Genomic DNA, 14,366 nt, shown 5'->3' with positions numbered 1-14,366 from the left:
ATGAGCAATTTAGCAAAATTATGTGTTGGAAACATTTGATGTGAAGACAGAAACCTTTAGACAAGTAGCATGACGCTTCCAGATACGTTGCTGAATTCTCAAACAATTCCTGCAAGCCTATCCTGAGCACATCTTAACATAAGGTGTGAAAGTGCTGACGGAAGCTCTGGAAAAGTAATTGCTTTGAGCAGAATTTATGCTGCACATTATATGAGATGTCTTTGTGTAAGCAGGAAAACACATAAAACTTATTTAAGGAAAATAACAATAAAAAAACCTCTGTGCAACCTAAACCTGCCAGCATCTAAACATACACATTTCTGTTGTCCTAAAAGGCTGAGATGTGTTACTCACACTGACACACCCAAAAGCAAAGGAATGCCTTGCTTGGACACACAACTCTATTAATGATTATCCCCTGAAAGCCTGAAAGAACAATAAAGGCTCCTTTAAATAGACACATACCTGTCATTCTGTTGGGTTTGGATTAAACAACCGGAGATGGATGAGTCTGAGTGGAGTGGAACATCAATCCTACAGCTTCGTCTCATCAAAGAGGACAGGAAAAGGAAGGCACTTGGAAGCTGCACCCACGCTCATTTTACTTTTTGAACCTCACCCCCACAAATGTCGCAACAATCCGACGCGAGCACGTGTCCACAGGGCAGGACCTTCTGCTGATTAAAGGCAGGAAACACGATGTACACAAACTCTCCAACGTCCTCTGAGGTGCATTTTTTCTTGAAAACATGTTTACTCAAAAAGGACGCTGGAAATATGACCGCTCTGCAAAACAATTCACATTTTTATATATATTTCTGTTCACGGGTTCCAACAGGGATGATTCACCTGCAAAACAATTTTCCTCACAACAGCAGGTCAAATAGCAGAGAGGCTCGACTCATCAGCTGTTTCCGCCGCGGCACTCGTAGTAACACAGAATGGGGCATAAATTATTCTGATTGCATGCAAATCCCTTAAATAGAATCAGAGATAGTGCTAGACAGACATGCTTCACCCTGTCACACATTGTTAAACAAATGCATTCAACACCCCAATGTATTTCCGCATACAATTACACTGTAAACACTACATTAGCAGTCCCTGAGAAGGAACGAGCATTTACATAAGTCAGTTAAACTAATTCCTTGGGAAACAAATGTGCCAGAACACCCGTGTTACTTAAAATATGATTAGGGTTCAACGTATTCATTATTTAACCTCATTTACCAGTTCATTAAAGATGTGTTTAATGCTTTATTGAACCCATGCACTCCATTTGTCGTGTCAGACATTTTTTGCTGATTTGGTAACTCTTTAATAACATGATTTTCACATTTACACATGTCACATATGGTTGAGTTTTTATGTCACAGGATAGAAATGTCGAAACCAAAAAGAAAAATGAGCAACAAAAATGTCTTCAGCTTAACAATAAAAAGTGTCTTGTGCATAGTTATTATTATACCCCGTCAAAGATGTTTAGAATGGGGTTACTACAAAGAAGCAACTGCTGGAAATGCGGAAATAATGTCGGTACCTATCTCCATGTTTTCTGGGACTGCCCGTTGGTGTTCCCGTTTTGGATTGAGGTGATTAAAATGTTGGAGAAATGGACAGGTATATCCACACCTCGATCACCTCAACTGTGTCTTCTGGGAGACGAATCTCTAAGACCCCCCAGGATCTACAAAATAATTGTTTGGGCTAATGGTGGTGGGATTTATTGTGGCGGCAAGACTCATTTTGGGGACCTGGAAAAGTCCCCACAAGCCCAAGACTGAGGACTGGGTTAAACTCATGACAGAGACTGCCTCATTTGAATGCCTGATTGGAAAAATAAGGAATGCCCAAACAAAAACAAGGCAAGTGTGGAGTCATGTTCTGCTGTACATAAGATCACATGATGGTCTTTCCTCTGTATGATGATGTTATTCACTTATTTAATTATCTGCTTATTTTAATTCTGCTTATTTCCCTTTTATATATTTAGTTGTTTTTTTTTTTCCCTGCTCGTGTGTTTAATTTAGGCCAGGGTTATGGTTGTTATGTTACATGGTGATGTCTTTGGGTTTGAATATAAAAGGTAAAAGTCAATAAAAATTTTAATGACCAAAAAAACATAAAAATAAAATAAAAAGTGTTTATTAGATAAATACCTCACCTCACACAGCACTTTTTAATAATGCTGATTATAGCAAGTGTAGAAATATCTGTAGGAAATGTTGTTAAATGTATTAAATATATTTTGCATTTTAGGGAAACAAGTCTAGATTTTTTGGTTTAGCATGCTAAAATAAGATCCGTATTGGACCTTTTTATGCTAATTTGTTAATAAAATGCATTTATTACCACCCACTAAAGAAAGTGTTGCATAATAATTTTTTCTCTAAAAACCCACACTTTGAAAATGAACATAATTTTACTAAAAGCTAAAACTAATAAAAGTCAATAAAATTATCCATTTGCATTAAAAAAGATAAATCTTCAATTTGCAACAAAAAACAAAGACACGTTGAGGTTTACCCCAGTGAATGAGGGTAGCATCCCTCCGCCTACGTGTGGGGGGACGGGTTCTGACTGTGGTCTGTGCTTATGCACCAAACTACAGTTCAGACTACCCACCCTTTTTGGAGACCTTGGAGGGGGGTGCTGGAGAGCGCTCCATCCGGTGACTCCCTCGTTCTGCTGGGGGACTTTAACGCTCACGTGGGTAACGACAGTGAGACCTGGAGAGGTGTGGTTGGGAGGAACGGCCCCCCTGATCTGAATTCGAGTGGTGTTTTGTTATTGGACTTCTGTGCCAGTTATGGATTGTCCATAATGAACACCATGTTCAGACATAAAGGTGTCCATATGTGCTCTTGGCACCAGGATACCTTAGGCCGCAGCTCGATGATCGACTTTGTTGTTGTTTCATCTGACCTGCAGCCGCATGTCTTGGACACTCGGGTGAAGAGAGGGGCGGATCAGTCAACTGACCACTACCTGGTGGTGAGTTGGCTCAGATGGTGGGGGAGGATGCCAGTCAGACCAGGCAGGCCCAAACGTATCGCGAGGGTCTGCTGGGAACGTCTGGCAGAGTCTCCTGTCAGAAGGAGCTTCAATTTCCACCTTCGACAGAACTTCCAAAATGTTCCAGGGGAGGCGGGGGACATTGAGTCTGAATGGACTCTGTTCCGTGCCTCCATTGTTGAGGCGGCCGACTGGAGCTGTGGTCGCAGGATCGTCGGTGCCTGTTGTGGTGGCAACCCCCGAACCTACTGGTGGACACCGGCAGTTAGGGCTCTTTCTTCAGCTTGACAGCATCCCTATCAGGTCTTTTTGGCCTGTGGGACTCCAGAGGCAGCTGAGGGGTACCGGCAGTCCAAGCGGAACGTGGCTCGGGTGGTCGCCGAGGCAAAAACCCGGGCATGGGAGGAGTTTGGTGAGACTATGGAGCAAGACTTCCGTATGGCTTTGAGGAGATTCTGGTCCACCATCCGGCACCTCGGAGGGGGAAAGCAGTGCGCTACCAACACTATCTATAGTGGGGACAGTGTGCTGCTGACCTCTACTCAGGACGTTGTGGATCGATGGGCAGAATACTTCGAAGACCTCCTCAATCCCACCGACACATCTTCCAGTGAGGAAGCAGAGTCTGGGGACTTTGAGTTGGCCTCTCAAATCTCTGGTGCTGGGTCACTGAGGTGGTTAAAAAGCTCCTCTGTGGCAAGGCTCCAGGGGTGGATGAGATTTGCCCGGAGTTCCTTAAGGCTCTGGATGTTGTGGGGCTGTGTTGGCTGACACGGCTCTGCAATATCACATGGACATCAGGGGCAGTCCCACTGGACTGGCAGACCAGGGTGGTGGTTCCCTTATTTAAAAAGGGGGACTGCAGGATGTATTCCAACTACAGGGGGACCACACTCCTGAGCCTTCCTGGTAAGTTCTATTCAGGGGTTCTGGAGAGGAGGGTCCATCGGATTGTTGAACCTCAGATTCAGGTGGAGTAATGTGGTTTTCATCTTGGCTGTGGAACATTGGACCAGCACTATACCCTTAGGGGGATCCTGGAGGGTGCGTGGGAGTTTGCCCAACCAGTCTACATGTGTTTCGTGGATTTGGAGAAGGCGTTTGACCTCGTCCCTCGGGGGGCCTGTGGGGGGGGGGGGGGGGGGGGGGTACTCCAGGAGTATGGGGTACCAGGATCCCTGATATGGGCTGTTAGGTACCTGTATGACCGGTGTCAGAGCTTGGTCCTCATTGCCGGCAGTAAGTCGGGCTCGTTTCCGGTGAGAGTTGGACTCCGCCAAGGCTACCCCTTATCACCAATTCTGTTCATAACCTTTATGGACAGGATTTCTAGGCGCAGCCAAGGTGTGGAGGGCATCCGTTTTGGTGGGCTGAGGATCAGGTCTCTGCTTTTTGCAGATGATGTGGTCCTGTTGGCTTCATCAGAACGTGATCTTCAGCTTTCGCTGGAGCGGTTCGCAGCCGAGTGTGAAGCAGCTGGGATGAGAATCAGCTCCTCTAAATCTGAGACCATGGTCTTGATTTGGAAAAGGGAAGAATGCCTTCTCCGGGTCAGGGATGAGGTCCTGCCCCAAGTGGAGGAGTTTAAGTATCTCGGGGACTTGTTCACGAATGAGGGAAAATTGGAGCGTGAGATCGATAGGCGGATTGGTGCTGCATCTGCAGTGATGCGGGCGTTGTACCGGTCTGTCATGGTGAAGAGAGAGCTGAGTCAGAAGGCGAAGCTCTCGATTTACCGGTCAATCCATGTTCCTACCCTCACCTATGGTCATGAGCTTTGGGTAGTGACCGAAAGAACGAGATTGCGGATACAAGCGGCCGAAATGAATTTTCGCCGAAGAGTGGCTGGGCTCCCCCTTGTGAAACTCTGTCATCTGGGAGGGGCTCAGAGTAGATTTGCTGCTCCTCCACATCGAGAGGAGCCAGTTGAGGTGGCTCGGGCATCTGGTCAAGATGCCTCCTGGACGCCTTCCTGGTAAGGTTTTCCGGGCACTTCCAGCTGGGAGGAGACCTAAAGGTAGGCCCAGGACACGGTGGCGGGACTATGTCTCTCACCTGGCCAGGGAATGCCTTGGGATTCCCCCAGAGGAGCTGGCCCAAGTGGCTGGGAAGAGGGAAGTCTGGGCCTCTCGCCTTAGGCTACTGCCCCCGTGATCCAACTCCGGATAAGCGGATGAAAATGGATGGATGGATGAATGGATGGAAAACAAAGACACGTTAGCATGAATGTCATGCTCTAGAACCAAATATGAGTAAAATGTTCTCCAGCATATGTGCAGTATATCTTTTTAGGTTATTTGGGTCATTTTAATTCTGTGAAGCACTTTGAGTACTTGAGCACTTTGCTTGAAAAGCGCTTCATAAATAAAATCTGATTGGCTGATTGATTGATTGATTTATTGATTGATTTATTGATTGATTGAGGTCATTCTACAGGACAAGTTTAAAACTTCATGGTTCCGTTGGCTAGTAGAATCAAAATCTCTACTGTATACTATTTGTACCATGCATTACTACATTTGGGTATATTCATTAGGCATACCACATACCAGACCAACCGAAGACCCCGGTACTGAAGTCTGTAGACTAACTTCCAGTAAGACCAGGTCAGTCCAGAGTTATCTCCAGGTAACGACAGTTGGAACTACTTTGCATCTCAGGAATAACCCCAAAATTCCACCATCTCCCCTCCGCTCCGGCACGAACTCTGCAGCAAAAACGGTCCCGATGTAGTCAATCAGAGCTGTTCCACTACTGCGGCTGTGCGGTGCAGTGCGCAGCCCGCCGTTCCGTCATCCGGCAAAAATAGGATCGATTCTATTTTTGCCGGACGCCGGAGCACCTCTGCAGTCAATGGACAGAAATCACAACCGCCCAGCAGGAAAGGGAGCAAGCACAACTTCTGTTATTTCACAATAAATCGATAAACAAAAAGCGTTTTTTTTTGTTTCATATGCACAGGTTTAACAAATTTAACAGCTATCAATGGCGGTTGAACTTTAAATAAGCCATAAATACAGTTTCCACTATCAAAGTAGTCACCCTTTGTTGATCCAAACACTGCTGATCTCTCAACACAAATGATAGGCAGATTAAACAGTTCATTTTGATGCTTCTCCCACACAATGGTTGTTTGGATCTAACTTCCGCATTTATTGCTCGGACTGTATCGCAAGATCTCGAAAATCCCACGCATGCCTGTTTGCGCACCTCAGGTCTCCGCACCGGAGCGGAGTCGTTGTAGAGTGGGTATAGTATAATTTGAGTTCGGAAGTGAGCGGCAGCGGAAAGCGGGGGCGGAGCGGAACGGAGATAGTGGAATTTTGGGGTAACTCTTAAGGAGTTGAACAAATCAGCTTGTTCTGCAGGAACTATCTTGTTGTATCAGCTTCGCAGGTGTGAAAAAGGTTTTTTGACGACGTGTCAAAAACTTTAGTGGGTTAAAGAGGTTTTTGCTTCAGGTGGCCGGCCTGAAGCTTCTCTAGAACTGAAGAATCACCAGCGTGATCTGGTTTTAATGTTATGATGTTATGATTGTGTAGCCAACACAAAGTTCACACGTTTGGATGTTACCAAGAATCTCAGAGACACATGCCTTCTTTGATCCGGAGGCTTTGATCTGGGTAAAAGGTTAATTATGTGTCATGGACTTAACTTTACCTTACTTTGTACTTGTGTGAGTGCAAATGTTATGGCCTTGTGAAGTAAACATGCTAAAACAATCATTGAGCACAGATTAATGAAACATTAGTTTATAATTATTATACGTAGCAATAAACAAACGTTTATTTAATGATTATCTAGCTTGTAAATTTCAGAAGTTCATATTTAATTTTAAAAATCTTCTTTCTTCTTTGAAGCAAGGAGTTTAGATAAAAGCGTGCTCTGTGAGGGACCTTGGAAAGAACAGGATAATGTTTTGATTCCAGGATGTCAACAGTTCAGGATCTTGTGGCTTGTTGGCAGCTAGAATATAAAATCCACCTCATAGGACTGACTTAGGTCTGTTGATGACCGATGACCTGTAGGTCATCTGTAGGTGAAAACTGACCATTTGTGGACATTCTCTCCTCTCATATGTCTCCCGTGTAGTGATATATGTTCTATCGCCAGATTCTTGCTAGTACACACCCCTAATAATTATAGAAATAGTATATAGTATATGAATTATCTGGATATTGGGAGCTTTCTTGGCTAAAAGTCTCCAAAGTATGTTTTATTCAACCCTAACCCTAACCCTTCTCCAAACTCTAAATCTTAACAAATATCTTGTCAGGATAAACCTGATTGTCTTCAAATATATGGAATTCCTTTGTCTAGTGTCATCAACGTTGGGAAAATTGAATGCACTTGGAAAACTACGTTGCAAAACTTTTGTTATCAAAGTAAGTTAAGAAGTTTAGTTAAAGAAGAAGGTGGCTAAGCAGTTAGTTTTCTAGTGTTTGGTGTTGTTTTATTGGTTCCTTTACCACCTGGCCTAAAAAGAAGTACATGGAAATCTGCCTAACAAACGCACATCAAGAGTGACTGTGACTGATGTGCATCGCATCTGATCAAATCTAAAGCAATAAAAAAAAGGGAGTGGGGGCCCAAGTTGATACATTCTGGAGACTAATTTACTTTGACAATGACAACTTGAGCATTAGTTATGACAATCATGAGCTAAGAAGTGCTGTTGTCTTTTAAAAAATATACATTAGACACATAAACTTAAAACAGAAGTTTGGTGTGTGTGTGTGTGTGTGTGTGTGTGTGTGTGTGTGTGTGTGTGTGTGTGTGTATAGAAGTCTGAAAAAACAAGTAGGATCATCAATGAAGCTTAATAAAGTATGATTATATTTAAACCAATACATCTCAATCATGGTAGCTGTATTATTATAGGTGATATATAATATACACTGGTGCTGGCCTATTTCTCACTATTTCGTTAGCTTCGTGGCTGTGTTCTCTAAACATGATCCTTAGTGACCAGAAGTAAGAATGAGTTAGCAGTGCACATGTCAAAGTGCCTAAAATCAGTTATTTAACCTCAAAATTCATTTATATAGTAGATATAGTATGATCGAACGTTTAGAGGAGTGAAAAAAATGCTTTCGTTAGCTTGCAGATTTGCCATTGTTGCTTTAATAACATTAAATATTTTATCCTCTAATAATAGACCATAATTGAATGTATTCGGGGAATGAAAAGAGTGGCTTTCAGTAGGAGACCACAAAGCGGTGAAAATGACTGCGCTGTGGAGGGATTTCCTTTGCATATTTCAGAGGTCTAGATTTAGAAACGCAGATTTTAAAGCAGCATCAACACTATGTATGTTCGTTCCCTTCCGGTCCGCTTCCCCAGCAACTCTTCCAATTTTTTAACTGCTGGTTGTTTGGCGAAAACTGTCGATGTAGTTTCCTTCTGAGTTACAACCAGTCTGCACGAACTAACAAGAAGTCATACACTGCAACTCTACCAGGCAATTTCCGAGTACACGCCCCAGTGAAGGTAGTCTCTTTGAAAGCCGTCTTTTTGGACTGGCCTGGTAACATCAAGGCATGTGCGTGTTGCAAAGGTCTGGTAAAATTACCCGAAAGTTCTGATAGTGAAAGGAACCATACTTCTCCTCCACATCGAAAGAAGCCAGCGAGGTGGGTGGGGTGGGTAAGAGAATCAGGCCTCGGCAACTTGACATCAGATTGGTTGATAACAGATGAATGACCAGGGCCTTGAAATAATGATCCTCCATCCACCATCCATCCATGATCGTCCGTTTATCTAGAGTGAGGGTTGGAACATAGATCAACCGGTAAATCGAGAGCTGACTTCTGGTTCAGCTCTCTCCTCACCACAACAAGCCGGTATAATGCCTGCATCACTGCAGAAGAAGCACCAGTCCACCTACAGATCTATCGCTCCATCTTTCCCTCACCCATGGACAAAACCCCAAGATACTTACACTCCTTTGAACAGCTTAGGTGTGTTCTTGCTGTGCGTTATTTCTAATTCCATGTTGTCGTTCTTTTATAAAACACAGAAACGGTTTTGTTTACTTGTTATTGACGCTACAGTTCTACACACGGATCATAACCACTGAACAACAAAAATACAAAAGATGGATCAAGGAAGCAATCGAGATAAGGAGACATGGATGTGGCACCATGAACAGGGACGACGGAGTTTACACGCTGGACCACGCATGGGACTGCATCGTCGAAGAGGGGAGAGCGGGCAGTAGAGGACGACAACGTCCTCTGCTGCCCGCAGATAAACGGAGAAGGAAGTGACGCGCCCCCATCAGCGTCAGCCTGAAGAAGCCGGCAGCCATCGGCGAAACTGTAACGTCAATAACAAGTAAACAAAACCGTTTCTGTGTTTTATAAAAGAACGACAACATGGTACTTAAACTCCACTTGAGACAGGACCTCGTCCCTAACCTGGAGAAGGCATTCTACTCTATTGTGATTCAAGACTCCAGCTCAGTAATGAGCCTGTCAGATTATAATTCCTTTTTGCACAGCTTTTTTATTTATTTATCAGAAACTGACTCTTTGCACCTTTAAGAAATGACATTATAGACAACTGTCATATAATTTGAGGCTTAAAGCATAACACCCGAATCCTAGTGCTGTTTAAATCGTAGTTAGAGCTTTTAGTTTATTACATAAATGTCGTCCTTTTTCTCCACTAGGATGGACTCTCACCACTCCATTTTCCACTAGTAAAGAGATAGCTTTTGCCTGAGGAGAGAATGTGAGTACAACTGAAATATTCAACAAGGGATTATGTGCCCTGCTGGGGCAATTCTGCAGCCAGATAGGCTTAGATAGATGGGACTATTTAAGCAATTAGCTGGCAGAAAGGCTGCACAAGTAAAGCTGCACGAAGAGCGAACAACAGTAGAGAAACTTTTTTGTCTAGTGCTGGCCACATGGACATGGATGCAGGCCGTCTTACGGACTCAGCATGTCGGGTCAATGGAGTCCAGTTTTACTGGACACCATTCTATTGTGCCTCTAATCTCTGAAAGCGCTGACATGCTTTGTGCTCTGTATTATCTTTAGCTATCTGGAATCCAAATAGAGAACAAAATCTGGGACTCTTCCTATCTACATATCCAGTTAGATCAACAATCAGCCAGAAGGTGCACACATCAAGGCTTATCCACACATGCCCGAGGCAGGACTGAGTGCACCATTCAATTCAAGTACGGCTCTTTAATTTGATTCAGTTTAGCTTTTCTTACTTCATATTTTCTGAAAACATAAAAAAAAACAAAATCCGTTATCTGCGAAACATAACTCTGCTTACTATTCCTGGGCAAAATCTTCACTAGCATTTGGGGAAATAAAGTTTTTGGATGATGCAATTCGGATTCGAGAATTTTACTCTGGAAATTCCCAATTTGACTACACGTGGTTTTGTGCCCGAGGGAGCCAAGAGAGAAGGAAAAGATTAATTCCTCTTTCCAAACCATATGTGGAATGGAAAAATAAATAAATAAATATAGTAAAATTATTTTATTCCAAACTAATTTAATGAATGATGAAAAATGTGTTGATAGTAGGGCTGGGGGTAAACGATTATTTTTAAAACGATTATTCTGACGATTATTTTATCGAATAGTCGACTATTCTAATGACTATTTAGAAAATTAATCTAGTGATTATTTTTCTATTGCACAATTAACAAAAACCAGAAAATCTCAAATAAATTCCTCAAAAAAATTGATAAATTCTTACTGTAAGAGAATAAACACTACAGGCCTTCCATTTTGTATAACACTGCTTTTATTGTGTTGTGGTTGGTTATGTTCTGGTGACGTGTAGAACTTGGGAGTGCAGGCTGCTGCCTGAGAGGTGGTAGAAGATGGAGTGTCTCCATGCTGCTTTGTTTTGGTCACTTATGTGCGTGAGGCGAGTGGTCTTACGGGTTAAACCAAACTCAGGTGATATTTTACACTAAACCGAAAACCCACAACACTCTAAATGTAATAAAAGGGAGATCTACACCACAAAAAAGATGAACTCTAAACCAAAACGTAACAGCTTATCCCAACGCAAGAAGCTGTTAGCGAAGATGCTAACAGTAGCTTTACCAACGTTAAGTTCAAGTTACCAAGTTCAAATAAACCAAAAACACCCAGCAGCAAACAGACCAGCACGGAGGAGAGACTGCTACCACCAAAACAGCTCTCCTCATGTCTGAAAGAAGCTCCTTAATGAAGGGAGAAGCGCTCCCGGTGATTTTCTACATCTGCGATAGACACGAAGCAGCGCATCTGACCCCGGAAGTTGTTGTCCGTTGCCGGGAGACGAAGGGGCAAAACAGGAAAATAATCTAGTAGTGGACGGACGTTGTTCCGGGTCTTCGGTATTTGGCGGAGATGTTAGTGAAGGCGGAGAAGAGGGCGAACTAGAGGAAAAACGGGCAGATTCCTCCTCTATTTACAAACTCCTGGGGATGCAACAAGTGGGCGCGGTGCGTCGACTTCCGGATCTGACGTCGACAAATTTTTAGAATCGAGCCGTCGACTTCGTCGAGGCTTCGCTACAGCCCTAGTTGATAGGTTTATTTCTACTGCAGCTATTAAACTGTGATTAATCATTACTTAGTTTAAAAAAAAATGAAACATCCTTTTCAGCAAATAACAATCATTCTGCAAAGTACTGATTTTAATTACAATTACAACTTTAATCACCAACTTAACAATGTTAGGTTTCATTCTGTTTTTTCTTTTTAAAAACACAAAGACTCGTTCAAGGACCAGTTCAGGAATAAATTTACCAGATTTTTGAGACCACGGGGACTGGATTTGTTCAAAACAGACGCTGACCTTCTCTCGACTGCCTCAGAAAAGAGGGTTGATACTTCAGCACATTATTTAAATACATGCAAGCACAGATACTCAACTATTCAGTTTCCAGGTTCTGAGGCAGGGACTGAAAACGCTTTCCCCTTCTTAAAACTTGAGGGGAATAGGATGGGAGGGGGCTTACTTTTAGATGGTAGCAGAAAAAGCAAATCTGACGCGCAACGTGGGGGTAAAGGATTAAGACTTGATGTTGGGCAGGAATTAGAGGCTGAAAAGGCAGATGGAGAAAGGGCCCGCCAAAGAGTACCAAGCCATTCAACTGTTGTCACTATTCATTAAAAAGGACTCACCATGAAGTCTGGGTCACACAATCACACTGATAACTTGTGTTTTCTGTCTACAGCAGCTCAAGGTTGTTTTATCTACATGATATGTGTATTTTTCAACTATTAAACCATACCACAGCGTAGTACAGCAAGACGTAAATACGTACATTATTAAGCAGGAAAGAAACACGTCTGACCTCCAAAAGAAAAAAATCACCACTTGTGCCAAGACTGGCTCCTAGATGTGAACACACACACACACACACACACACACACACACACACACACACAGAGACAGACAGACAGAGAGAGAGAGAGAGAGAGAGAGAGAGAGAGAGAGAGAGAGAGAGAGAAAGAAAAGCAGAAGAAAGGTTTCAGTCTTCAACCAAAATCTTGCTCTTGCTTTTGTTTCAGTTCCAGAGAAAACCACCATTGATGGTTGTCAGCTGTGAGGCCGTGTGTGTGTTGAGAGCAGCAATGTAAATCACAAGGGGAGTAACTCACGGAGTATTAGTGCTTGTGCGTGTGTGTGTGTGTGTGTGTGTGTGTGTGTGTGTGTGTGTGTGTGTGTGTGTGTGTGTGTGTGTGTGTGTGTGTGTGTGTGTGTGTGTGTGTGTGAGGGAAAAACAAGAACTGAGACAGTGTGTGCCACTAAAGTCAAGTGAACTTACACTGCTACCCAAAAGCTTATAAAACAATAATGAGTCTGTAATTTCTAACAGATGTTGAAATATAATAAAATGGCTTTTATTTGTCATTACAGCTTTTTTTAGAGTGTAAAAATCACAGACTCTGGTTCTGATGCTTTTCCAAGTTCAACTGTTTTGGTTTTACTGAAAGGACTTACAATTTACCTTCTTGTTAAAAATAAAATACTTAATTATTAAACTTTTATTATTTTGATTAATAATGAAATATAGACCCATATCTGTGCTGTAGTGTCAACTAAATCTGTAATAATGTAAATAAACATTAGTTTTGGAGCCACTTAATTGTGGACAAAGTTGAGGAAGAAGCAGGATTACTTCACTGTCAATAGGTGAACCTAAAGATGTGGATACAATGCCATGAGGACAATTATTATCTGCTTTGAAACTTTTATACTAACTTAACAGTTTCAATTGATGTGCAAAAATTAGAATTTTACTTAAAAAATGGAGATCGATAGGTGGATCGGTGCTGTGTCTGCAGTGATGCGGGTTTTGTACAGGTCTGTCGTGGTGAAGAGAGGACTGAGCCAGAAAGTGAAGCTCTGGATTTACCGGTCTATGTTCCTAACCCCACCGATGGTCACAAGCAGATACAATCAGCCGAAATGAGTTTTCTCCACAAGGAGAAAGAAATAGGTGTAGGGATAGAGATAGACCCAAGCTTGGTCATCCGGGAGGGGCTTGGAGTAGATCCACTGCTCCACCACATTTAGAGGAGCTAGTTGAACTGGCTTGGGTATCTGGTTAGGATGCCTCCTGGAAGCCGCCCTGGTGGTTTTCCAGGCACGGCCAACCAGGAGAAGACCCAAGTGACGGTGAAGGAACTACGTCTCTTGACTGGCCAGGGAACACCTTGAGATTACCCTGGGGACCTGGTCCAAGTGGCTGGGATGAAGGAAATCTGGACCTCCCTGCTTAGGCCTGATTTATACTTCTCCATCTGCGTCGGTGCTGAAACAAGCATTGCCGTGTCAGCGCAAGAGCTCTCCGACAAGCTCACAGAGCGGGACAGAGATATGCCAAAATTTTCAACATCAGTCGAAATGGACGGAGACCACAAGCTCCACCGCTTCCTGTAAAGTAGTCACCAGCACCGCCGTTGCCCCGTTAAAAAGTAAAATGATATTCAGCGGCAGACCCAGAACAGATTGAAGAACGCATCGCAGAAAAAAAATACAAAAATATGAATGTTTATTCACCCGTGACTGATTATGGGTGTACAAAATACAGATCAACGTGGACGGAAATGACAGGAAACGTGGGTTCAGAGGTGGCGACCGCCTGAAGAGATGGAGGAGAATGAAGCACAAATTTGTTTGTTTTATTAAGTCTCTGAAACATATAAACACATTAGTGAATACACTATATGGACGAATACATAAGTGCCATGGTGTCAGGATGCCCCAGAACAGCGCTACGCCCTCTGGTGTCCTGGTGGGGAATTGTTTTGCAACACTCCGCTGCCTGCACAGAAGTTCGCATGTGAAATTCTTTCCAACACTCCGTGTGCGTCTCTCC

At 43.1% G+C, this 14,366-nt stretch overlaps 1 protein-coding gene across 5 annotated transcripts in view; it reads right to left on the bottom strand.

Annotated features, from left to right (window-relative positions):
• LOC107390081 (plakophilin-4) overlaps positions 1 to 14,366 on the bottom strand; it is a 120,475-nt gene that overhangs the window by 92,843 nt on the left and 13,266 nt on the right. For 4 of the 5 annotated variants that reach the window (XM_015966608.3, XM_070543961.1, XM_070543960.1 and 1 more), the window contains exon 1: positions 466 to 1,039. The exons of the other annotated variant lie outside the window; for it this stretch is intronic. In XM_015966608.3, the coding sequence (XP_015822094.1) occupies positions 466 to 472 (7 nt within the window). In that variant the 5' untranslated portion in view covers positions 473 to 1,039. Of the gene's footprint in view, positions 1 to 465; positions 1,040 to 14,366 lie in introns of those variants that run through there. 5 annotated transcript variants of the gene reach the window in all.

This window comes from Nothobranchius furzeri, chromosome 14 (assembly GCF_043380555.1).
Source record: "Nothobranchius furzeri strain GRZ-AD chromosome 14, NfurGRZ-RIMD1, whole genome shotgun sequence".
NCBI lineage: Eukaryota > Metazoa > Chordata > Actinopteri > Cyprinodontiformes > Nothobranchiidae > Nothobranchius > Nothobranchius furzeri.
Note: the sequence above shows the minus strand (reverse complement) of the source record. Positions and strands in the feature narration are given on the sequence as shown.